Raw genomic sequence first — 25,667 nt, forward strand, 5'->3', positions numbered from 1 at the left:
TCAGTTCGAGTTCGAGTTCCAGTGTGGCTACCGCCGAAGACATTCCGAGTTATAAAGTAACAGCCAGCCGACTACAGTTGGAGTATAGCAGCCGTCGCGGTAAGAAGATCCGGACGTGTGTGCGATTGTGTAATTGGGAGCGTGTGATACAGTGATACAAAGCTCCCCTACTGTCAACGTGTTACTACTGAAGACAGAGTGAACTGATTTGCGCATAGGGTTAGAAATCGTGAAACCCCGCAACAGTGTTAACAGATTAATGCGATTAGGGTTATAAAGTGTGAAACCCCGCAACTGTGAGATAATTAATTGTAGCCGATAGTTGTAGATTGTTAAATAAACCAATTAACCATCTCTACGGCGTCTTCAGTAAGGCAAACACGTTACATTGGTGTCAGAAGTGGGATCAGTAACGCAAGACACGTTACATTAAATTTGCATGATATAAAATGATTACCTTTGCAGATCCCATTGTCTTATGCCTACATGCTGGAAGAATGTAGTAGATTCTTGAGTGTTCCAGGTTCATTGAAATGTATGATACTTTGAATTGCATGATGTATTTTTCAAATTTATGTGTCTCTGGTGCATTGTGCCTTTGTATTTGATTTTGTCATTGGTATCTGTTGAATACAGAAAATTTGTTCAGCAGTTAACCTACCAGATCAAGAGTTTGTTTTTATCACAGTCAGTAATTTAATTTGTTATTAGCTGTAAGAAAAGATTGTTACAAACGATTTTTTACAAGTTGACTTGTAGTGACATTCCTCAGTTTCAAAAAGACACTCATATTTGCTGCTCTTTTTGTTGTCAAATTTATCCCATGTGCATTCTTTGGGCTACCTTTTTAAATCATAGTTCATGCATAGTCTTGCACAGATTTGTGACTGTGAAGTCTGATAATTATTGGACTACTCCTTTTTATGCTGCAAGGCCTCACAGTGATATGGAGGCTCAGAGGTAAACCTTAGTTTTTCTCTGCTGTCTGCTCATTCATACTGGATACCATTATATTCCAATGTTCATCTTTGTCTATTGTCATGTTCTTTCTGCAGGCAGGCTTCACCCATTCTCCTCTTGATAATGAACATTTGAAGCTATTACAATAATAATTGATAGATTTTTTATGCTGCTTCACTGTCATTGAGTGACGTGATGAATTGGGGACAGTTGGAATCTGTTTTTGGCACAGTAACTGGAAAAACTTGTTAAGTTTATTGACTTGTCACTGAAGCTTGTTTTTCTAGTATCATTCAGCTCATCTGAACTTACTGTACTATTAGTTAAGCTTGTTGCTCATTGTTGCTTAGGAATTTTGATGGGCTCCAATATAAGATTGGACTTTTTTTTTAAGTTTGTTGAATTACAAAAACAAATTTAATTCTGTTATTTCCAGTCACTAAGTGGTTAAGTATATTGGATGGAAATAGCCAATACCTGCAAGATTCCATACACAAATTGAGTTCCATCTATAAAAGCTTGAAATTTTATTCTTGTGTGTCAGTAATCCTCATTCATGACCCTTTTTACTTATTCTTCATCAACAAGATAATAAAGAACATTGGAATGTAATGTTTATTTAGGTATACAGTATCCACATTTGCTGGTGATGGCTGGCGAGCAAGATCCTTGCAGAATGGCTTTTCAGTGTAAAAGTATTTTGTTACTCATGGCACTGCCTCTTTTTTCTTGAGTGTAATCACTGGGCAAGCATATTGAACTTAATTTAACTTCATGCTATGCTTGAGCATTACATGTCTTAGTTAACCACAGACACGTTTATTTTTTCCCTTCATTTAGCCCGTTACTATACTACTTCAGCTGAAATTTCTTATGGTTGTGTATTATTTCTGCTTTCTGCTCTTTGAAACACTATGATTGATGTATAATTATAGGGAGTTATTAACAGAAGCTGGTTCTGTGAGTCTCACCTGGTGTGTGCCTTTTGAGCGTATACCTTCCGTTTCCCAGAATATTTTGCATGTGAATATTGCCACTAGGTGTTATTGTGGGTGGTTAAAATGTATTCAGAATCCTTTCTGTCTCCATGGATGATGAAGTGGGTAGTTATAGTAGCATAGTACGGTCAGCTCTCGATTATCCGGGGGCGGATTAACCGGTTTGCAGCTTAACCGGGGCTACTGAGGCTTGTTTGAGGCTTATATGTTGTTTAATATTCATTCACTTTTGTTTCACATTGTGAGTTGTAACACTATTTTCGCACTAGTGTGAACCGAGCTCTGCATTCTTTGGTCCTGTTATGCTAACACAGTGTTCTAGGGTAGGGGTGAAAGAATGCAAGGATTTGTGGAAAGTTTCAAGGACAGATACACCTCCCCAGTTGGTCTCTTTGTATCGATCTTCAAGTGCATTAGCAAAATGTCAGGGGGTAAAAGGAAGCGTGTTGTGTTAAGTATTCAACAGAAACTCGTGTGAGCCGGGCTTCAAAATGTTAAGCAGTGACGAAACCGTAAGTTCAGTGGGGGTGCAGCCAGAAGAGGTGGACAATGCTGCTAGTAAGAAAATATCACATGGCGCTGCTCTTAATCATTTAGAATCCTTACTAGACTATCTTGAGAGTGAAGACAACAGTTTATTAAGTGACAAGCTAATATTACGTAGGCTTCGTACGAATATCCGTAAAACTGAAAATGCTGCGAAAAAGCAAACGACAATATTAAATTTTAAGTGTTAAGTGTGAATATTCATAAAAAGTGTAGGATGTTGTTGAACACTGTGATTGAAATAAGTACCGTATTTACGCATGTATAGGCCGCACATTTTTTGCCAAAAATTCAAGAGGAAAACTGGGGTGCGGCTTATATTCGAAATATTCGAAATCACACTTCATTTAAAAAAAAATATATTCATAATTAGTAATACAGAGTGTTCAAAGATCGAGGAAACCGGGGCAGCAGCGTAGAGCGGATGGAACGTATCTCCGCGACTACTTTGCCCCTCCCCGCTAGCGAGAGTGCAGTCGTGTCGCTGATACCCTTACATCAGTTTCTGTACATGCACACATTTATAAAAATACTGTAAAAAGATAACACAAACTTACCGTGCTTTATAACAGGTGCTGAAAGTGACCCCCTTCTGCTTGCAAACATGCTTCGCATCGCATGAATAAATTATGCGACACTTCCTGAAGTTGGTCCACGGTAATTGAACCATATTACTGTTCATCACTTGACTCGTTACTCTCGATGTCGCTCTCGCTCAAAGTTTCGCTGTCAGGTGATGTCAGCCATACAGCGTTAAGCATCCATTGCGTTGGAAATGGATGTGACTTTAAAACTTTTGGAAACCATTTCTTCAGGTATGGTGTTCCATGCAGCCACAATCCACTCACACATTTGACTTAATGAAGGTTTCTTCAATCGTCCAGTTGGCGTCATCTCCGTGGAACCGCATCTCCAGTCCCGGTAAAAGCGCCGCAAATGAGACTTGAAAGGACGGTTTATTGACACGTCAAGTGGTTGTAACATGCCAGTCATCCCCCCTGGTATCACAACCATATCACTTTTCTCCTGCCTCATCTTCACTTTCACATTTTCAGTTAAATGGCTTCGAAAACTGTCAACCACTAACATTGACCGCTGACGTAAAAGTGCGCCTGGGCGCCGAAACCACACTGATTTCAACCAATCCAGATAGAGCTCTTCTGTCATCCATCCTTTTTCTTGAACTCTCACCAAAATTCCCGGTGGAAGCTTTTCTTTCGGCAATGTTTTGCGTTTGAAGATTACAAATGGTGGTAGTTTGTTTCCATCAGCAGTGATACCAAGCATTACGGTACACCGCTGCTTTTCTGCTCCTGCAGTCCGCACATGCACTGTTTTTTCGCCTGCTTTGTTCACTGTACTTTCACCTGGCATTTCAAAGAACACAGGAGTTTCATCAACATTTCCAATAGCTCCCATGGTGTAGTTGTGCGTCTTTCTTAATTTCAGGACATGTTTTTGAAATGCAAGCAGTTTCTCCTGGTATGTGTCGGGAAGGCGCTGCGCTATTGACGTCCGTCGCCGAATTACAAGATCATGTCGGGCCATAAAGCGCCTTGCCCATCCATAACTTCCCTTAAATTCATTACGAGGAATTTTCATTCTGTCTGCTATTTTGAGGCCTTCAAATTGAATCATTTCCACAGACACTGAAAATCCATCCGCCCGTGTATTACGCACGTATCGCAAAAGTTTATTTTCAAGTTCTGGAAATTTAGCTTTCTTTCCGCGGAAAGATTGTCGATTTTGTGACGTTTTTTTCAAAGGCATCTTTTGTTAGTATCCATCTTTGCACATTTTTTTCGTCAACGTCGAATTTTCTCCCTGCTGCTCGATTTCCGTGTTCTTGTGCGTAACGCACCACTTGAAGTTTAAATTTAGACGTATAACCTGCTCTTACTCGACCCATGTTTCACTCAGAACTAACCAGGCAAGTCAAGTAAAGGCGAAAAGGTTATAACTCTCCCCCGCAATGCCTTTGTTCCGAGCGGTACCGTTATTTTCGCTAGTTGCGAACTTAGGAATGTTAAACGTTGCCAAATTTCGGAATAATTTCTACTCCTGAAATAATATTCCAAGAAAATTATTTTTTCTATAATTTCTGTCTGAAAATTGTGCTGCGGCCTATACACGCACGCTGCCTATACATGCGTAAATATGGTAATTCATACTTCATTGTAATGTAAAAAAAGTATTAAATAGGACATGAGATGACATAAAAATGAGGTTGAATAAATTTGAATACAGGTAGGCCTATAGTATTATGAAGGTACAGTATTACCATACTACTTTTAAAAAAAAATTTGTCTTAACCGGGTTTTCGATTAATCGTGATTTCCATGCCCATCATCCCAGATAATCGAGAGTTGACTGTAGTTGCTAGGTCAGTTATAAAGTTTCCACAGATGTATCAGATATTAAGGGAAGTAGGTTGCCTGTGGATTTCTTACACTTATTAGTGCCATCCAAGGAATTAAATCCAATCTTCTATTGGACTGTCAAGAATGAAAAATGTCTTTAGCTGAATTGGTTTATTTGTTGAACAGCCTCTATAATATATAGGAATATTACAGAATTTAACTTTTTTTTTTGTTAGAACTACTCATCAGCAAACATAACTAGAATTTAAAATAAATAATTGTGAATTTCACATTATTGTTCCATTTTTCTTCCTTCAGTGGCATTGAGAATAGTGTTTAAAATAAGTGCAGAAGCATGTTTATCAAATTTACAATTGCATGCAGATGATGTCTGAGTCACAACGGCTATGAGTATTATAAGCCCCATTTTTGATACTGCCAGGTAACAAAACAGGACATTGTCTTTTCTGTATTGTGCAACAGCTGTAGTTGGCTGTCTATTCCTAGCCAACCTGAAGTGTTCCTAGAGCAAGGGCTTTGGGAAAACTTTGTGTTGCCTCAAAATCATAACCTTTTTATTTGTCAACATTAAGCTGCTGTTGGGTGTATAGCAGTGCATAAAGAGCTGATGTTTGTGGGCATCAAAAGACTGGAATTTCACATGGATCATACCCATCAGATCCCAGTCTTGAACATTTTTTTAAATTATAGTTAAATCGAAATCCATTGCATTTAAACATGTGATGGCATCATGGCATATTCTGAGCGGAACTTGTAAATTAGTAAGTCTCTGTGATCTTTACTTGTGTCACACCAGCGGCCTCCGTAGTCTAGGGGTAACGTTCCCACCTCATGACTCAAAGTATGTGGGTTCAAACCCGGTGGAGGTCGTGGAATTTTTAAGGGCAGAAAAATTTGGGGAACAAGTCCTCTGGGAGGGACTTTAAGCCCTGGGTCCCGTGTCATAGATTTACGGCATGTAAAAGAACCTCATGTCTCACTGACAAAAAAGGGACTAACTATCAGATACCACTGCCAGTAGAAGGCCGAAACCTCGCTGGCAGAAAGGGAACGATAGCAAGCACCAGTACCGGTAGGGTATGGAGACAGTAGAAATTCAAAGGGGGACGCACAGTAGATCAAACTGGTCACAGTGCATGGGGTAACCCACCCCCTCAATACTCAATACTCAATACTTATGTCACACCATGTGGCTATTAATAGAAATACAATGCTTATCATTGCACTTTAACTGAATTCAGTAAGTAAATAAAATTTTATCTGGTGAAAGGATAAAAGACAGGTTGGTCTTCTAATTATTGTGTCTCTATTAAATACCTGTGTTTGATCATCTGTCTGTTCCAAAATTGATAGACAACCAAGGTAACTTCCTGCCTTAACATCATTAACTTCTGTTTTTCATATCGCAATTTACTGAGGGTTCACCTGATTGGAAGAACTGTTGTGCAAACAGATGTTTTCACTAAAGGTCAGAAAGAAGAGAGTGAAATAGGATTTAAGTGGGGTGTCATGATGTGGAACTTTATATAGACCAGAAAATATGAAAATAGTAGCTAGTGGATTAGAACACATTCGTGTACTTTGTTTGGATATAGTAACCTTGCAATGAACAAATATGTTTTTTGTTACAGAGAGTTATTGTTAGCATGTTGAAAATGCATGAGCTGACTGTTCTTTATGTTGGATGATAGTTTTGAAATGAATGGATTTAAAACAATTTAATCAATGCAGTTTTTATGCATTTCATGGTTTGTTCTGTTCTTTGTACCTCATAAAATAATATACAGGTTTCTAACAATGTCCTCCAAGTCCAAAGCTAGTATAGTTTTTTGAAGATACCTATATGACATTTCACAGATACCACATTTCCTTCAGTTTCATTATTAAATGTATATTATGGTGAACATACTATTTACATACTCTATAGTATGCATATGAGATTTATCTTTATATTATATTTCTTTGATACTCTTACTTTTGATGTATAAATTCACATATTTATTGGATATCATACATAGCTGAAATTTCAAGCCACAGACCTTGCACAGGTTTTTCATAGTTGAAAATCCAGCTTCAGTCATTTCACCATCTTATCTTACTGTTAGTATTGTATACTTAAATTTGAAGCACTGCTTAGTTGTCGCTGTTGATGCACTTTTTATTTGAATATGAAACAAATACACAACTTCTTCGTGTCACCAGAGAAGTGAGCTGGGAGGAATGACAACATGCATCCAATATATAGTCATCTGAGTTTCTTTCTTTGTTTCCTCTGAGGAACTATAATTATGGCTGACTTGAAAGATGTTCGAAAGTGTTGGAGGTTCTTGATTTTTCATATACAGACTTCGAACTTGTATTCAGTCAGTTACTTTCTGAAGCATGAAAAGAAGTGGTAAACAGTTTGGGACATATGAGTGAGATTTAGCCAAGTTCTGTTTTAATATCAGTTATTATTTCACTGTTAAATGAATCATATACATTACTGCTAATAAACAGTTTAAAGCTGGTTACAGTCATAAAATTTATTATGCAGGAGGCAGAATATTTCTCCTCTTAGTATGTTTGTGAATGTAGGTGAAGAAACCATTTTGAAATTTAAAAAATGATTTCATGACCAGAATAACCTAGTGACAAGGCTGTTTTTCAACCAGAATTAGTATTAAAGTCTACTTGATAGTTGGGCTTCAGAGCATTGGAAGCACAAATCGCACTTCTGTTCCAACATAAAGTTGGTAAAGGTATGTCGTGTTTCATGGAACATGTTGATCACGTTGTTGTATAATGCTGCTTGTGTCAGGTTCATGAGTTCAGTATCTGTAATACACTTCTTGTTGTAAGTTGATCATTGTAATTTATAACAAGAAGTTGTTACAAAATTGTATTATCACAACACTGCATAATCTCATCATACCCCTACTGTGTGTGGCACAGACTCATCAGTTTCTCATAAAATTGGGTACCTGTTGGAAGATTTATGTTGTGGAATGTCTTAGGTAGTCGTGCATAGATCGTGATGCAGTAACCATAAGGAAACACATTACTGCACTTTAGCAAACATCTCAGTATATTCTAAAGTAAATTTTAAAGCAGTTCATACATTTTTACATTTGTAAATAATAAGCTCTTAGTAAATTCATTTAAATTACAGAAATATTACAAACTATATCGTTGACGTTCAGATAATGTGAAAGAGGATGTATGACATAAGCAGCGCTCTTCAGGTTATGTTTCAGAAGGTGCGCTGCTGCAAATTTATTCAGGTATTTTGTATGCAGAAGACTTTTAAAATGAAGTTACTGGAATTATGTCAGGCCCTTTCATGCCTTAGAATTTTCTCCTTGTCTAATTTGTTATGTTTCTTTAAATACTAATGATTACAGAAGCAAAATCAAACTCAAAGAACAGGCAGATTATTATTGCATAATGAGTTGTATGTTGATTGTGACCTGAATCTGGCATGAATACGTGAATCATCTAAAGTTGTCGCTTTAACTTGTGCCTTATGCTAATGAAAAAATTTGTATGAGAAGCTTAGACATTGGAGATTTTAAAATAAGTTATAATTTCTTGTGAATTCTTTATTCATGGACACATATGTGAAGTATCATTGTTTTTGATTAAGATACTTTTAGTTTCATTTGTCTGGTTATATAAACTTTCTGACTTAATTTCATTACAGGAAGTGAATCTAAAATGTAAATCTAAAACAAGTGTAGTGGAGCATTCGCCTGTTGCAATTTAATTTAATTTATTGGTTGTTGTGAAATCACTGTTATAGCAACAGTGCAATAAGTACCAAGTGTACATGAAAGCAATTGACAGACCTCATTTAAATTATTAACACATTTTGTAGCAGTAACTGCTGCTGAGACATATCTTTTCACATTCAAAACTGCTGTTGTAAATAACAGGTCTGGTCACTGTGTTTCTGAGGATCTTTGGAAAATATCTCAGTTTTCAAATGTTTCTTACAAAATAAGGTGACAGAGATTCACTTTAAAGGGACAGTTCATTTTCTGCTTTTTTACTGGAGCTCAGGGTCTGTCACAAAGAAAAGATGTCATCAAAAACAGGATATTTGGTCATCCTGCATGTGAATATGCCACAGATATATGAGCCACTCACAGAAAAATTATAGTTAATTTGGTACTTGAAGAGTTCTGTCTTCTGGGCTATAATGCCATGTAGTCCACTGAATCAACATATACAAATTCCACCATCAACGCAACAGTTATTTATTAACATATATAGCACTATATGTTTTGACCCTAATGGGCCATCCTCAGGTGCTGCAAGTCTCACGCACTCAACTACTGAACTGCAGCAACATGAAATAACCTACAGTAGTATAAACCACGCAGCAAAGTACACCGCATTAACCCGTTGCCGTGGTTCGACGTGTATGTTTCGTCAGGGATTTAAATCGTCTGGGGGGGTTCGACGTGTATGTTTCGTCCAGCTGCACACCTATGTTATAACGCCCATAATAATTGATGGTTTTGCTGTAGATTGTTAGATTTTTCGCTGGCCTGTTGTCAGGAGAACTATATTTAATGACACACGAGTTTAACAGCGCTAAGTCGTCGTTACATATGCCTGTCTTGCAGCAAAGTTCCTGTGGCTATATGCGAGCGGTTTCTTGGTTCTACTGTCATGAAAAGCGTGTTTTCTTTGCTATGAAATTATAAACAGCAGAGACTGTGTTTATAATATCATATTGCCCTGAGCTGGCCACAATAACACACTCAATTGGAATTCTTAGAAGAAGGATGTCCAAACTTTATTCTTGCATGATCAATTGATTTCGCACAGTATATAGCACCGAGTTCTTAGAAAAACGTCACGAATTAAGGCAGAACACTGTGGTCACCCCCTGAGACGATACGGATGTGTGTGGGGGAGGGAAAAGAACTCATTCCTTCATGTATTATCGCTGCAGTTGACGCCATTTTATCGTACTGACCTTGGTGGTCGTTTCGAGGGATGACCATAAATATTTTTTTTGAGCCAACTAAGCTCTGCTTTCGTTCACTATATACCTGCCAGTTCTTAGAATAACTTCATGAATTCTGTGGTCACCCCTACGACATCTGGGGCAGCCAAAATGGTTGGAATCTGAAACGCAGAAGCACCAACCCCTTGTTATTATAACACAAAGGTTGAATTTACTGCAGCTAATCTCGCAACCTATAGGACTCACGGAGAGACATTTCTTCTTATATTCCCCCCACGGGGAAGAAGACAAGGCCGCACAGAAGATGTTTTGTTTACAGAACAAAGAGCCAAATGAGAGATACGCAGTACTGGTATGGTGATGTGAGTCAGCGCTGTGTAAAGTAGAATGCTTCAATGCGTGCAACACTCCGCTCAAATTCTGAACCACCACCGAGATACCGGGCGCTCATATTATAAGGCAAAGTTATAAAACAATCTTTTAAGATCATTTTAGGGAAATTTTCATGCTTCAAGGCGTACGATACACTGCTCAAATTCTAAACCAACTGCTTCCATTGCCGAGATAACGGGCACTCATATTATAAGGCAAGGTTATAAAACCACCTTTTAAGATCATTTTATTGAAAGTTTCATGATCCTATCTCATATAATTCAAGAACAATGATGAATAAATCATTTTCGAGCAAAATTTAAATGGACGGCTGAATATATTACCGCCGGAGAGACACGGCAGCAGAATTTAAATGACTGCGTCAAAGGGTTAAATAGACAAGAAAACATTAGCCATTGGCATCTGTCAATATGAAAGAGGAGGATTTCATTCTGTAGGAAAAGTTAACATGATAACACAATGGTTTAACACAGCAAATAATAGAAGAATTTGGTGAAGGCTACTACTACAGCAAGAAACATGAAGCTCATCACAGTTCACAACATTTTAAAAATCATTTAAATACCAATTTTAGATTTAGTTTTAACCTAATTGTTATTTTTACTGTTTAATCAGGGTCTAGTCTAGTCTAGTCTAGTCGAATTGAATATGTATAGAAAGTAACTATTTGAACCATATGTATATAAATGGGAACACGAGCGTTGCAGTTCAGTAGTCAGGTGTGTGAGACTTACAGCACCTGAGGATGGTGTGTTAGGGTTGAAATATATATGTTAATAAACAATTGTTGCGTTGATGGTGGAATTTGTATATGTTGATTGTATATATGCAACAGGATGCAAACTTCAATAATAATAAAGAAAATAGTATATTGAAATTCAGTTGATATTACCGAGGAACACATCTCCCTGTTCAGAGTTGAAGAATTAGGCAAATAAGAAACCAGTATGAATCAGGTAGCAAGCAGAGGAATGTGTTTGCAGAAATCTTGGGTTTATAGTAGAAAACAGGAGAGAACTGTAAGACAACTCATCAGTTCCTATTGTCTCTCTCTGAGAACAAAGTGAACAATTGGAGGCAAGACATGGGAAACTAGCATCAACCGTGAAAAGGGCCGTTGTGTAGATCTGTGAACATTGGTGAGACAAGTTGTAGGTATGTGGTGGATGGAGAACCAAGCAGGGTGAGAAGTCATGTGCATGAGTTGCAGCATGAAGAGGGTGATAAAAAGAGCAAGAGTAGAGGGGAGAGGCCAGGATAGGAAGGAAAGGTTTAGGGCTCGTGGGTGCCTGGAGAGGGCACAGTTTGTGCCCTGATAAGGGCAGTGTGCGTGGATCTACATGGTCCCATGGAGTACCCATCTGTAGAGGAAGGCTTCCAACTACGTTTCAGGTAGCAGATGAGAGGTTTGCATGATTTTAGAAAGAAGCAGTCCTCCCTGTTCATATTATTGGGAAGAAGCTTGATCTCAGTCGCCTTCCTGATGATGTGATCCACGTATCTCGGTTTGGTGGAGAGGATGCTGGTGTTATATAGGTGGATGTGGTGCCTGGCATTGACACTTTGCTCCACCATGGCCGACTCGTCCAGACATTCTAGCCGGATATGCAGATGGTAGTCTGTCAATCCAGTGTCAGTCAAATGGGACTGGCATTCTGTCATCCCGGTGCCAATCAAATGGGAGTGTCCAATGTAGACCTGACTTTCAACAGACTACATGGCATTATATCCTAGAAGATAGAACTCTTCATAATCAGCAGTGTGAGAACCTTATATCCTCTATAATTTGGTGCCTTAATATATGATTCTGATACTTGATAAAATGTAAACTTATTTTGTGCATAAGAACATGCCATGAAGGCACATAAAAACCATTATGTAGGTCTGTGTTTATTCCTGATTCTTGGATTAAATTCAGTTTCCATTGTGCACATTCCTCTAACCAGCCCTTCATATGTCTTTTATTTTGTGTTATAGACAAGGAAACTTCGTGGTAATTCTGATCACTATAATTTATCGTGGAACAGATTACAAGTTGATATTTATGTTGAGGTATATTTTACCTAGATTTAAGTTCATTGCTATCATTTTAAGTAATACTCAGACAAGCAAAAGACAAACTCCGTGGTTTTATTCCACAAGTGAACTGTACTATTGAAGTAATACTCAGTGACTGACTAGTTCTTGACCTAAGGTGAAGGAGGGGACAGAGGGTTATTATGGAATACATTCTGCAGCATTTTTCAACAGTGTGTAAACAAGCTCTTGACATAATTGATTATGAATCAGTGCTTAGTTGGTTCATGTCAGTTAATTTGCTGATATGGACATGATAAACTATACATGCTTTGTTACATAAAATGTACTGCTATAGTAGCTATTTTTATTGTGTATATTTTCTATGTTATTAACTAGATTTTTACAATTTATTTGTCAACTGTTAACATTCTTTATAAATTCACTGCACCGTTCAGGGTAATAACGTAAAAATTGTCCATAGTATTCAACTTAAATTGAGCACTATTGGGTCCACACAGATATGTATTTATGATGCACAATTGGAAAACAGGTAAAGAACTATGTTATTACGTATTGAGCTATGTCAGAGGGAAGTCATCAGATTTGTAACTGGAGAATAGAGGTACCAGTTTGTGTACAAGGAAATGCTGTGTTCAAAAACAAATGGAATTTGTAACATTGGGAGATGTGCACTGCAGTATGAGAATCTGTTCATAGTGTCCCTGGCTGCAAACAGCAGTATATGCTGAAGACAGCTTAGTGTATTATTCTGTCTTTGTGTTTTAATACATAGCTGAATTTATATTTCTGTGTTAACATTTCCATTGCTAAGAATATGTGTGAAACATCAAGATTTATGTTCAGAAGAGTGTTAATCATTTTTTTCAATTTTTTTTTGGGGGGGGGGGGGGCTNATAATATTTTGGTACGTAATGCAGATTTGAACGGTTTATTTGTGGTCGATTCATGTTTAGTGTTGACATTACAGAACTGCTTTGTTTAATGAAATATGTATATATGTAGTGATATAAAATGGAGTTGTAGTCGTGGTCTATTTACAAGCTTAATTGCAGTCTTAAAATTTATTTTAAAGCCACTGTTATTGAGGTACAGTAAACCAAATAAGGATTAGGTAATGCCTCAGAAAGTAAACTTAATTTCCTATCTGAACCAAAGTTTTGTGTTATCATAATGGAGTAGTTTTAAAATGTAGTATCTGTAGAGTGATTGTTTAAATTCCGGAGCTTTCTCAGTTTAGGTTGACACCAATATATATGTAGTTTTAATATGGTAAATTACAAATAAAGTAAAGGTGCTAGTGGAAGGACAGAACACTTAATGTAATTCTTGAGGTTTTCATAGCAGTGTTTGTTTAGATTGTGATCTCCTATGTTCTCACACATTGTGATCTTGTAGGCAGATACCAGCATTTTAGAGAAACATGCTGCCTTCATCTTCAGGGTTGACATCAGTATTTGCCTGCAAGACTGTATGGTGTCACAACCTGAACATATCACTTGTGGACATGTTATAGAAATTTCTTGTAAAGTATCTTCTGAACAGCTTTATTTAACTCAGTTGAAAGTGGCAGTAGAATTTGTGTATGCACTTAACAAAGTGACTTTTACAGTTTCACAGTTTGTTCCATATTTCTTAAAAATTGAAGGAAGGATACTCAATCATTGAAAAGTTCTTTAAATTTTATCTGGAATAGATGCTTGTTTCTTTTTATGTCATTATTACAATGTTCTGTTACACAGGATCTGTACCAATTCAGTCAGTCATTTGTGAGCTATTTTGAAATTAATATCGCAAACTTCTGGGTTAATTTTGAAATACATATGTATCTTGTCCTCTTGTTATATAATTAGGAATATTACACGTTGAATTTCGTTCAGGACTAAAGAATCCTAGAGTGAAGGTCTTTGTTCATCATTGAAATTAGGTGTTTTTGTACAGATTGGTTTATATTATGTGTTGTGTTTGTTAGTATCATACTGACAGATGATATGGTAAATGTATACATTTTTGGATTCCATTGTCCATACTTGTAAGCTCAAAGCTCACTATTGTAAGATTATAGTGTGAATACTTTTGATCAGAGGTATAAGGTTTTTGGATTTTGATTACAAATATTCAGTTTATATTACCACATGTTTAACAACATTTCAGTTTTTTGGTACTAAATTTATGATACAAAATCAGATCCCTTGACTACTGCTTGTTTCATTTTTTGAACTGTCAAGAACTACAAAATGTATAATTGTTTTTACTAATATGCAGGTTACAATGCAGTATCACCAGTTGGTTATTAATCGTGATGTACAAAGATCTGTGTGTGCAGTGTGTATTTATCATTCTGTAAAGTGTGGATATGTTTCTATCATTCCCAAAGATTCTGAAACACACATTATCTACACAAAAGTGATTATGCATATCACCTCATGATTTTCGAGGAGTCATGTACTGTATATATGATGTGCTATTGGAAAGTTCCTGGACTGTTATTGTTGTAACTGCCTCAGTGAAAGAAGAGGAAGGGAGGCCAAGGTTACACTTCTGCAAGCCTATTTCATCAGTTTGCCACATGACATCGTGCTGTAAACTCGCATTGTTTTTACACATGTGCTTTTTCAACTTTGTGTTTCATGAAGTAATGTGCCTGCATCAAGTTTTTCATGAAGCTAAGTAAATCCCCTACCGAAAACTTTGAAATGCTCGTGAGGCTTTTGGAGAACATTGTCTAAGCTGGACAGTGGTTTTTGAATGGCATTCACGTTTTGGGGCTGATCAAGTGTCAGTTGAAGATGAGCATTCAGAGTGACCAAGCACCAACAAAATGACAGAAAATGTTGAAAAAATTAAAAAACTCATCCATGAAGACAATCGCCGAACAATCCATGAGCTTGCAGACACTGTTGGGATCAGTTATGGAGTTTGCCAGGAGATCTTAAAAAAATTTGAACTTGGCACCAAGTGCTACAAAGTGTGTTCTCCAACTCTTGACAAATGATCACTGGCATCAGTGTGTAAACATGTCTTGGGCTATGAGAGAAGGCTAACGAGCACCAAACATTTATTCCTAGGATCATAACGGGCGATGAAAGTCGGATTTACGGTTATGATCCAGAAACAAAGCAACAGTCTTCACATTGGAAGAGCCCACATTCAACAAGAGCAAGAAAGGTGCATCAGGTTTGGAGTTCAACAAACAGCTGCTTTTTTTTTAACCATGAAGGGGATTTTTCATTATGAATTTGTTCCTCCTAACACTACAGTCAGCTCTGACTTTACTGTGACGTTACGAGGCACTTGATAGGAAATATGTGAAGAAAAAGGCCTGAACTTTGGTGCATCCGGAACTGGCTCCATCACAACGTTGTGCCCTCCCACATTGTCCCTCAGAACCAGAGTTTGTGACTAATGGCAACATGATTATCATTCTCCATGCTCCCAACTCACTGGACTTAGCTCCCTGTGATTTCGCTTTGTTTCCCAAATTGAAAATGAAACTGAAGGATGATGTTCTGAAACAGTGTCTGACATCCAAAGGGAATTGCAAGTGGTACTCGACAGCATTAAGGAAAATGACTTCAACAGTGATTTTGAAGCATGGAAAAAACGATGGGATTGCTGTATACATTTCAAAGGAGATTATTTTGAAGGAGATGACAGCCAGAATTGAGTAAGTTAAGCCAGCATTTCTTTTTTGACCTAGCCTGGGAACTTTCTGATACACCTCATGTAGGGAATTATTACTAAGCAACTGCATGGAGCACTATGATTGGACCCTATCCTGGGCAAATGAAGTCCAGTCTGTCCCTTACCACACTGTGTCTTACTTTGAGATCTGGCCTTCATAAATTATTGCAATTTAACAAGATTGTTGAAGCCACTTTTGAAAAAAAAAATGCCGTTTTGAGTTTTCGGCCCTGTCTGAAGAGTCCCTAATTTTTCAGCTGAAATGTTCAGATTCACCGAGCACAGGCCTGGAATGGATTATCAGTGTAGACCAGAAGCTGTGTTTTATGTTCAGTTTCAATCTTTCCTGATTTTCTTTAATCATTCTGTTGGCACATTGTGAAGCAAAGGTCAAAATTTGTGGCAATTAACCACCTCTTTATTTTGCACTATCCTGTGCATACACATTTGCTGGTGCTCACACGCACGCGCATATACACACACACACACACACACACATGCAGATGCACATGCACAAACCATTTTGTCACACCTTGGCAAAGTATGTCAATGCCCACTAATGTGTATGGGTACTTGGTTCTTTATTTGTTTGACACATAGAAGTTTGTAACTTTCAGAATGGAAGATCTTGGAAATTAATACCGTCCATCATTTAATTTCTGTATGCTATATGAAAGCAATTGATATGACTTTAGAACTTGGTTACAGAGACAAAGATAACAGCCAAGAGGAAGTTCATAACAAAATAAAGAGGATTCTGTCATATTTAATTAATGGTGATACATTTCTTATTCAGAAATCTGGTGCTTAAATAGAAGAAACAGTAAGTTAATTTTCAACGTTGCTGTGATTTGATCAGCAGTCACTTACAGCTGTGAGACTTACAAGTTTAAACATTGGAATCCAGTGGAAGTGTAAATGTGGTTTCCTCTTTTCTCTTTCTGTACTCTACTATCTGTCTGTCTCTCTGTCTGACTGTGCGTTCTGCTCCACTCCGTTGCTCTCCTCTACTAGTGGATTTGCCAGAAATTAAAGGCAACCATCGCAAGTTTCGCACCCTGGTCACCAGCTACATAGGTCGGTACTGGATTGTCGGACTTTACTTCTCCTGCATGTCGGTTGTGGTTCCTCTCTTACAATGACTTAACTTTATGAGTTATGTAACTAGTAATGAAATATTTATTTATGTTGATAATGTAATGCATAAATATGTTTCTTTATACTCTGCTGATAGTTCCAAATCTGAGCACAAGTAAAAATTAGTATCTGTTCACATACTATCATTCAGAAACCATAAACACAATTCCTAGTACCCATTTGTGAATTAAACATACTTTTAACTGTCTTTTATTATTATTATTAAATTCGCTTTGTGGGGAGTGGAGTCCAACTGGGTTCACTCGGCACGGCGGCCACTGATTGGCCTATTGTAGCCTTCCGCAGGTGATTATGATGATGGAGAATTTGGTGGAATGAAGATTGGCAGGGGAAACTGAAGTACTCAGAGAAAACCTGCCCCAGCGGCAGTTTGTCCACCAGAAATCCCACTTGACCAGACCCGGGATTGAACCTGGGCTGCCGCCATGGGAAGCCAGCGAGTTATGGCATGGCCTTAAATATGTCTTAAGAATGTAACTGCTTATTTGTATTAGTCTTTTTTAGATCATACTAATTTCACTGCAAGTGGAAGTGTTTGCATAACTGTCAAGCTCTATAGAATGGGACCATTTTATCCCTGTGTAAGAAAATCATTCACTCTTTTAAAATACTGTTATCAAGATCTTTACAGTCATAGTAACTGACAGATTTCTGAAAGTGTTTGGAAAGTTATATTATTGGTCACATACTTGAAGTTCCCTGCAAATTTTAATTCCACCAAATGCTTCACATTTATTAATCATGCTGTCATCCTGCACTGTAGATTCAATACTGACACATTATTAAATAACTGGTAAAAGAAAGACATGGTTTTACTAGTGTCAGTTTGTTGCTTTGAAGAACTGAATATTAAAATTCAAAATTTGTATACAGTTTCGGATTAGTAGTGAATCTTTTGCTTCAGATTTTACTAAATTATGAAAAGTTCTACAGATATGTGAATCCTATAACATATTGGTCATGGCATGGCTCAGGCAGTGGGTTGCTGGCTTTGTACCATAGTGGCCCAGGTTTGATCCTAGGTCAGGTCATGTGGAATTTATGGTGGGCAGAATTACACTGGGGTAGGTTTTCTCCTAATACTTCAGTTTGCTCCACCAGTTTTCATTCCACCAACTGATTCACATTCATTAATCATCCTTTGATCTGATGCTGTATAGTCTAAAAGTCGATGTTACTAAATAACCAACCTAAAAACTAACATATCATGTTTTGCTGCTATATAGAAAAGTTTTGCTGTTACAAAGAGCTCTGCATTACAAGAGAAAATGTTAGTTGTAACTGACTTTCTCATTTTAATGGTTGAAAAGTTGGTGAATGAGTATGGTTTTACATATATCATTAAAATACCTGCCAGTCCAGAATCCAAGAACAGAAAGCAGTACCCTGTTTACAGTACTATCCTTCATAGAACAGAAACACAACTCTAGCTATTAGTAAATCAAATATGATTTAGGCATTGCTTTTTTAATATGTGACATATTTAATGATATAATGTTGAAACTATATTCTTAAATATTTTAAACACCCATTCTGGTCCAGAATGCAGCTATGAACATAACCATGCTTCCCTGATTGATTGCTTTAATTCTAAAGCTTATTGTTAATCAGTGTTGATTCTTACGAAATTTGGAACGTTTATCCTGTTCCATAAACTTGGGTTAAGTCATTGTAGATATTGTTGGGCCTGTTTTTATAACCACTTCAATTAGCATACATGCACACTCACATTTGTTGATACCACTTTATGGAAACATAATTTATTGTTTGCATGCAGTGTTACTGGCTACAGCTTAATTTTGCTTTATATATAGCTCTGACTGATACGTACTAATGTTGTTTGCCGATAAGCTTCCTTTTATTGTTCAGTTTAAAAAATATTTGAATGAAAATATTAACACACTAGAGCACTTAGAACTAACATTAGTATTTGATTTTTTTTAAGTGGATCAGTGTATGTAACTACACATCTGGTATTCTTCCTGTACAAAGCTATATAGGTATCACTGCAATCTGTGTTTTATATTTTTACAACTCTGAAATCAGAAGAAACACATGAAATGCCTGTATTGTTTGCTGGGAGTTAGGTGTGCTTCTGATGACAGTAATATTAATATTATGTTGCTTTGAAACATGATTGTTGTTTTTGTGAGGTCATTTGAATATGTGTGTGCGTGTGTTTCCCTATAACTTGAATTTTTTATGAGGTTTTGGAATTGTGGACCATATCCATTGTATTCATCACCAGGACTGTTGTCAGCAGTGTTCAAATCTTGATGTTTTTTAGGGATGATTCTGCTTATATTGACAATATTTTAAGTGTTTATTTTGAATGGATTTGACTTGGCATGATTGAATTTTCAATTAACATTATAGGAATTCCTTTCAGGTTGTTATAACTGCTTCGTACTGTATTATCTATGCATTTTACTTTCTGTATTTTGCATTAATTCAAATGAACAACTCTTTCCTGTCCTTTAAAAACACACGTAAAATGCAGTTTTGCACTTATGCCAATTTTAATTGTGAGATTAGTTTGTGATGGGTTAAATGGTATTGCTACTAATTTGTTTGCTTATATTAATTATGAATTAGCTATATTAGTTTCATATAACAAGCTGCAATATAAAAAATATGCGTGGGCATCTCAGGGTACAAATAGAGATGCTTGTTTTTGAAATGGGTGAATATGCTGATGATCACAGATGTCTTTATGATTTGTGACTTTGGAAGCACTAATTCTTAAAGCATGTTGGTGATAGTTCTGCGGTATTGGAATTGGTCCCATGGAAATATTATTTGACTTGTCTAGCCAAGGACTTTACAAAACAGGATCATGCATAGTTTTTCTTTTTAATGTTAGTGGGGTGGGATTAAGTCCCTTGTACTGCGGCCACTTCTGGCCTATTGTACCAGCCCCAGATGATAGGTGAGGGTAATTGTGAAGCAATTGGTGGAATGAAGATTGACAGGGAAACCAAAGCACTCGGAGAAAACCTGCCCCAGCACCACTTTGTCCACCACAAAACCCACTTGACCAGACCCGGGATCGAACCTGGGCCGCCGCGGTGGGAAGCCAGCAACTAACCGCTTGAGCTATTGCGCGGCCTTATCATGCATAGTTAATAACATTGACAGCATAATGTCAAATCATTATTTATGCAGATAATATGCAAAACATACTTAGCATGTAAATAATAAATACGTTTCCCTTTTTCTTCCTCCTGTTCCTCAGTGAATGGTTCAGAGACTCATTCACTATACATCAGTATTTCTGAAAACTGAGACATGTGTTTCACTAAAGGCTCACTAGTGAATATTGGTGGTAATATAGTTTCAATTATGTTAATGTTTACAACTGTTATTTCTGCCAATAATTTACCATTTTTACTTTAATAAAACTCGTTATTTTTAACTCCATCTGTCAGCTTATAATAGATTAAAAACTTGATTTATGTTATATTTTGAAGCCGTTCCCTCAAATAAACCCATTCATTGTCAGTTAATCTTAATATTGCTAATTGCCATAGTGAGGAAATGATAATAGAGATTGCAAAATGCTGAAACTTGTCTTTCAACCCTTCTGTTAATTTTTTTTTTCTAATTCAGAGAAATTAAAGGAATATTACCGTATTTACGCATGTATAGGCCGCACATTTTTGCCAAAAATTCAAGAGGAAAACTGGGGTGCGGCTTATATTCGAAATATTCGAAATCACACTTCATTTAAAAAAAATTTTACTCATAATTAGTAATACAGGATGTTCTACTCCTGAAATAATATTCCAAGAAAATTATTTTTTCTCTAATTTCTGTCTGAAAATTGTGCTGCGGCCTATACACGCACGCGGCCTATACATGCGTAAATACGGTATTATGATGATATTCCTTAAAGTATATTAAACTAGAGAGATTAATTGCTCATTTTACATAAACGGTCTCAGCTATCTGAATAAACGAAATTTGGGAGAAACATAAAAGAATTTAGTAAGCATTAGTCATTTTGTTTTGCATATTATCATAACAACTGCATTTGAATGCGTGAAGAGGAAAGAAGATGAAGGCAGATAGCCCACAAGGCGACAGAAACAGAAAAATTCACATTGTGAATGAATTTTTATTTGTACCAATTTTAATTTCATACATAAAAATTTGAATTGAAGGATATCTGACATTGTTATTTTTAACTTTACTGTGACAAACTGAGTGAAGTGATGTATTTATTTATTTATTTATTTATGGTGCATTTAATAATGCTGTTTGTAGCCCAGTTTATGATTAGTGAGTAATGAATTGGATAAGATGTGGAAGGAGGCAGTTATTGCCTGATTTAAGGTAATACCTCTGCATTTGTCTGGAGAATTTAGGAAAACAATGGAAAACCTCAGTCAGGATAATCAGTGCCCTGGCTGAGATTTGAAGTAGACACCTTCGAGTTACAAGTCAGAAACGTGACTTAACCCAGCTTATTTGGTGGAATATGATATAAATTACAAATATTAGTAGCATAATGGTGAGCTATAATTTTTTTACCTGTGAGCTACGATTTTGAATTGATTTTACAGTGAAGAATGACTTATAAAAATATATTACTGTGACCTCACTGCGTATATGAACTATGGGATGAAGCTGTTTGATGATTAAATGAAATTGAGTTGTTTCTGTGAAGCATATATTGTGATAGCCTTCATGAAGGGTTTATTTAGGACTGGCAACTTTATCACATTTTGGGTATAAGGTACTTGAATTTACATTGTTCATAAAATTTGTTGTATGAGTGGACCTGGTATGCATGATTCTGTTTTGGTCTGGAAAGCTATCTGGGTTGATTACAGGAAGCAAAAGTTGGATTATCCTAACAGATCAGTAGCACTTCATAGCAGTTAACTGGCCACTTTTGTTAGGAGCAACAAATGAATACAAGATTGTATGAATGATAAAGAACAAAAATATATTCTGGCTTTGGTAAAACATTCAAGGGAATATAGGAGAATGATTTCATTAGAGATTAGTTTTGTAGTGCTCCTAGCATGTTACTAAACTGACTCATTCAGTTGTGTTTTGATTCTAGCATGTTTCCTCTGTAGTACAGGACTGTGTTCTGGTTTGCAGTTGCCAGCTTGAGAATAGACCTGTAGATCTGTGACATTTAGTCACAGCTAATGGGCTTAAGCATAAAATCCTGTAGTTATTTTTACTTGATATTTAATAAACAAAGTTATTATATTTTCTGCTACTAATCAGCTTGTTAACATTTGCCAAACAAATGAATGATATGTCATTGCATTGAACTTTGGTAGGCCTCGAGTATTTACTTGTTGAACTGAAAATTTGCCCAAATAAAATTTTATGGAAGCAGAATCTTGAGAAATGTTTTTGTCAAGTAAGTAACATCCGCATGATATTCATATAAGTTTGTGAGAACGCAGATCAAGTTGCCAGTTGACGGCTTACCTTTACAAGTTGAGAGACATCCACCTTGCGAATGTTATGGCTATAGGCTTATGGTAAAATTGTGTGTCTTTGTTGCTAAATGACAGTAAAAGTGTGTAACATGAAAAACATATACATGGTGGTTCAAATATCACCGGGACTTTTTTTTTTAAACCAAAATTGCCAAACACTTACTTGCACATGTCAGTCTTCAACGTACTCCCCTCCGGAGTCAACACATTCTTTCCAACGTTCTGGAAGAATCCTGATGCCCTTTTCAGAAAAGTTTTGTGGTTGGCGGCATATCCACTCCCGAACATTCTGGATGACAGCGTCGTTGTCCACAAACCGCATGCCTTGCAAGTCTGATTTGAGCCTTCTGAACAGGTAGAAATCACTTGGTGCCAAATCGGGACTGTACGGCGGATGTGTCAGAAGGTTCCATTTCAATTTCTGGAGGGTTTCCATTGTTGTTTTGGCCACATTGGGGCATGCATTTTCTTGAAGGAAGGCTACCCACTTTCCACCTCTCTTCCGCTTGGATCGGATCTTTTCCTTCACGTCTGTTGCCAGGAGGTCTGAGTAATAAGCTGCATTGACTGTTCTGGCATCTGTCAGAAAGTCTACATGGATAACCCCCTGCCAGTCCCAGAAGAATGTTGCCATCACTTTTCCTGCCAAACGGCTCCTCCGCGCTCTCTTGGGTTTGGGAGAACTGGTATGCCACCACTCGCGTTATGACTGCTGGGACTCGGGAATGAAGTAGTGCACCCATGTTTCATCGGTGGTCACTATAGAGTTCAAAAATGCATCACCTTCGTCTTCAAACTGCTGTAGCAGATGACTGGCAACTTGCATGCGCACCATTTTGTTCACGTCCGTCAAAGTGCGTGGTACCCACCATGCATTCACCTTGCAATTGTGCAGGTGGTATTTCATGATGTCTTCTACACTACCAACAGTGATGGACAGCATTGCTCCAAGTTCCTTGATAGTGATGCGCCTATTCTCACGAATAAGTGCGTCTGCACGATCAATGTTTGGCTTGGTGATGGATGTTCGCGGCCAACGATCATGCGGTTCATTCTCCACACGCTCTCTGCCCTCTCTGAAGCACTTACACCACTCAAACACACTGGTCCGTGAGAGACGCTCTTCCCCATAGTGTTGTTGGAGTCTGTTGTGAATTTCAGCGGACAGGACATTTTCTCCAACGAGGAATTTGATCACAGTGCCTTGTTCCACGCTCCGCGGTACCTTCTGTTCACTCATCACTCTAGCAACTTCCAGACAGGACTGAACAGGTTCTAACCCTAACAGGAGGGAGGGTAGAGGTTGTGGCTTCACTCTTTCAAGGTTGCACAGCTGCTGTGTAGTGCGGCTTGTTTACAAAAAAATCAGTACCGGTCATATTTGAACCACCTAGTATAACCTTTTATGAACTTCACACAGTATATAAAACTGCTGAAAATAAATAGAGGCGTTTTTTTAACTTATTGCAGTGTATAAATTTTAGGAGGTGTAAGTATGGCTAAACAATATGAAAGAACTCTGAGAAGCCATAGAAAACTTTCCATTGAATCGTTAATGGAGAAATCAGACTAAGAGACCAAAATGAAACTCTGATGATGGGCAGAGAACATTGAAGAAAGAGAGAAACCTTTCAAAATCTGCCAGAATAACATGTGTTATGTTGGGTACAGCTAGTTTTCCTAATTTTATGAGGAAAAACATAAGCTTACAGTACTGTCCTTGTGTCTTGACGCTTCTAACATATTCAGAACCAGTTGGATTTTCTTTTAAGTTGCTGTAATTATCATGCCTCTAGAAGCCACTCAACTTCTGTACCTCTAAATTTCCTAACTAGCTCTTTCCATTGAGCAGGGTCCTTCTTGTAAAGCTAGTAGGTGATCAGTCAAAGTGAAGTGTATCCCTCTCCAAATTGTACTTTCTGCAGAAAAGAAACAGATCATGGTTAAATATCACAATTTTGTATGTAAAACTGGCCACATTGGTTCTGCAGTGGTATTCTAGATTTGCATTAAGGAGGTCCTTGAGTTGAATCTTGGCTGGGACACCAGCTGGCATGACTGATTTTTTCATGGTTTTCCTCAGTCCCTTCAGGCAAATTCCAGGATAGTACCTCGATTAGGCCAAGACAGCTTCCTTCCAAATCTGTAAAATCCATTATTAATCAGTTATCCTGATATTCAGTGCTGTATAGTCCAGATACTGAAAACATTATGAAATAGCTCTCAGAAATACTCATAAGTGAAGTCTTACTTCTTGGAGTCCATGTGCTGGAATGCTGGACAGCAAATTATATAATTACACCAGATATAAAACATTCCAGAAAAATGACCCACATAAGGAATTGTCGAAGGAAGAAGAAGATACCAGAACAATAGCAACATACACATTTGGTCTGTGCATGCACTGGCTACATATACATATAGACATCTCAGAGGTTACTTTTCTCCCCTTAAGTATTATTTATGTGTGCAGTGTTTGGTGTGTATATGTATATATTGATAGTAAAGTAGGATGTTCGAATACATTTCAATTTATTGTATTGTTCAGAATCAGAATTATGGATAGATAACATGGATAGAAGAAAAACAAATAGTCCCATATGTTTCCTTTGTGTGTGTGAGGCATCTTACATAATAGGTAGTCCTGCTTGGGTCTCCGGTATATATTCTTAATATGTAGTATAATTACAGGGGTAGAGTCATGTGATCTTGAAGGCTATTGAAGAGTGTGACATTCACACATTATATATACTTATGCTTCCTGCAGTTGGACCCAAAAATGCACGTTTGTCTTTGAAATTAGTAGTGTTGCTCATGATAGGCCACTACAAGGAGGAGTGTTGAGGTGGCTATATGTTTTGTCTGTTGTCACAGCATTGAAGCATTCTCCATCGAAACGTAAGAGCATCTCTCGTCCCGTGCGTGGGGCACTGGAAACTGAAACAGGGGATGGAACTGGTGAGTGTAACACTTGTCCCTCCCTTTCATACACATTGAATTTTAGCAGAAATGATTATATTCCTTTCATATTCTAGTTTACCGTTCCTAGTGCAGTTCAGTGTCAGTAGAAAAGTCTCATCACTGTGTA

General features: G+C 37.3%; 1 protein-coding gene across 6 annotated transcripts in view; it reads left to right on the forward strand.

The window, feature by feature from the left end:
• Window positions 1-25,667, forward strand: part of LOC111869729 (phosphatidylinositol 4-phosphate 5-kinase type-1 alpha) — a 141,939-nt gene that overhangs the window by 50,568 nt on the left and 65,704 nt on the right. For 4 of the 6 annotated variants that reach the window (XM_023861461.2, XM_023861459.2, XM_023861463.2 and 1 more), the window contains exons 12-13: window positions 16,971-17,033; window positions 25,454-25,537. The exons of 1 other annotated variant lie outside the window; for it this stretch is intronic. In XM_023861461.2, coding sequence (XP_023717229.1) covers window positions 16,971-17,033; window positions 25,454-25,537 — 147 coding nt within the window. The remainder of the gene's footprint in view (window positions 1-16,970; window positions 17,034-25,453; window positions 25,538-25,667) is intronic. One more of the 6 variants, XM_023861462.2, reaches the window with a different exon arrangement.

The sequence above is a fragment of the Cryptotermes secundus genome, unplaced genomic scaffold, assembly GCF_002891405.2.
Source record: "Cryptotermes secundus unplaced genomic scaffold, Csec_1.0 scaffold2336, whole genome shotgun sequence".
Classification (NCBI taxonomy): Eukaryota; Metazoa; Arthropoda; class Insecta; order Blattodea; family Kalotermitidae; genus Cryptotermes; species Cryptotermes secundus.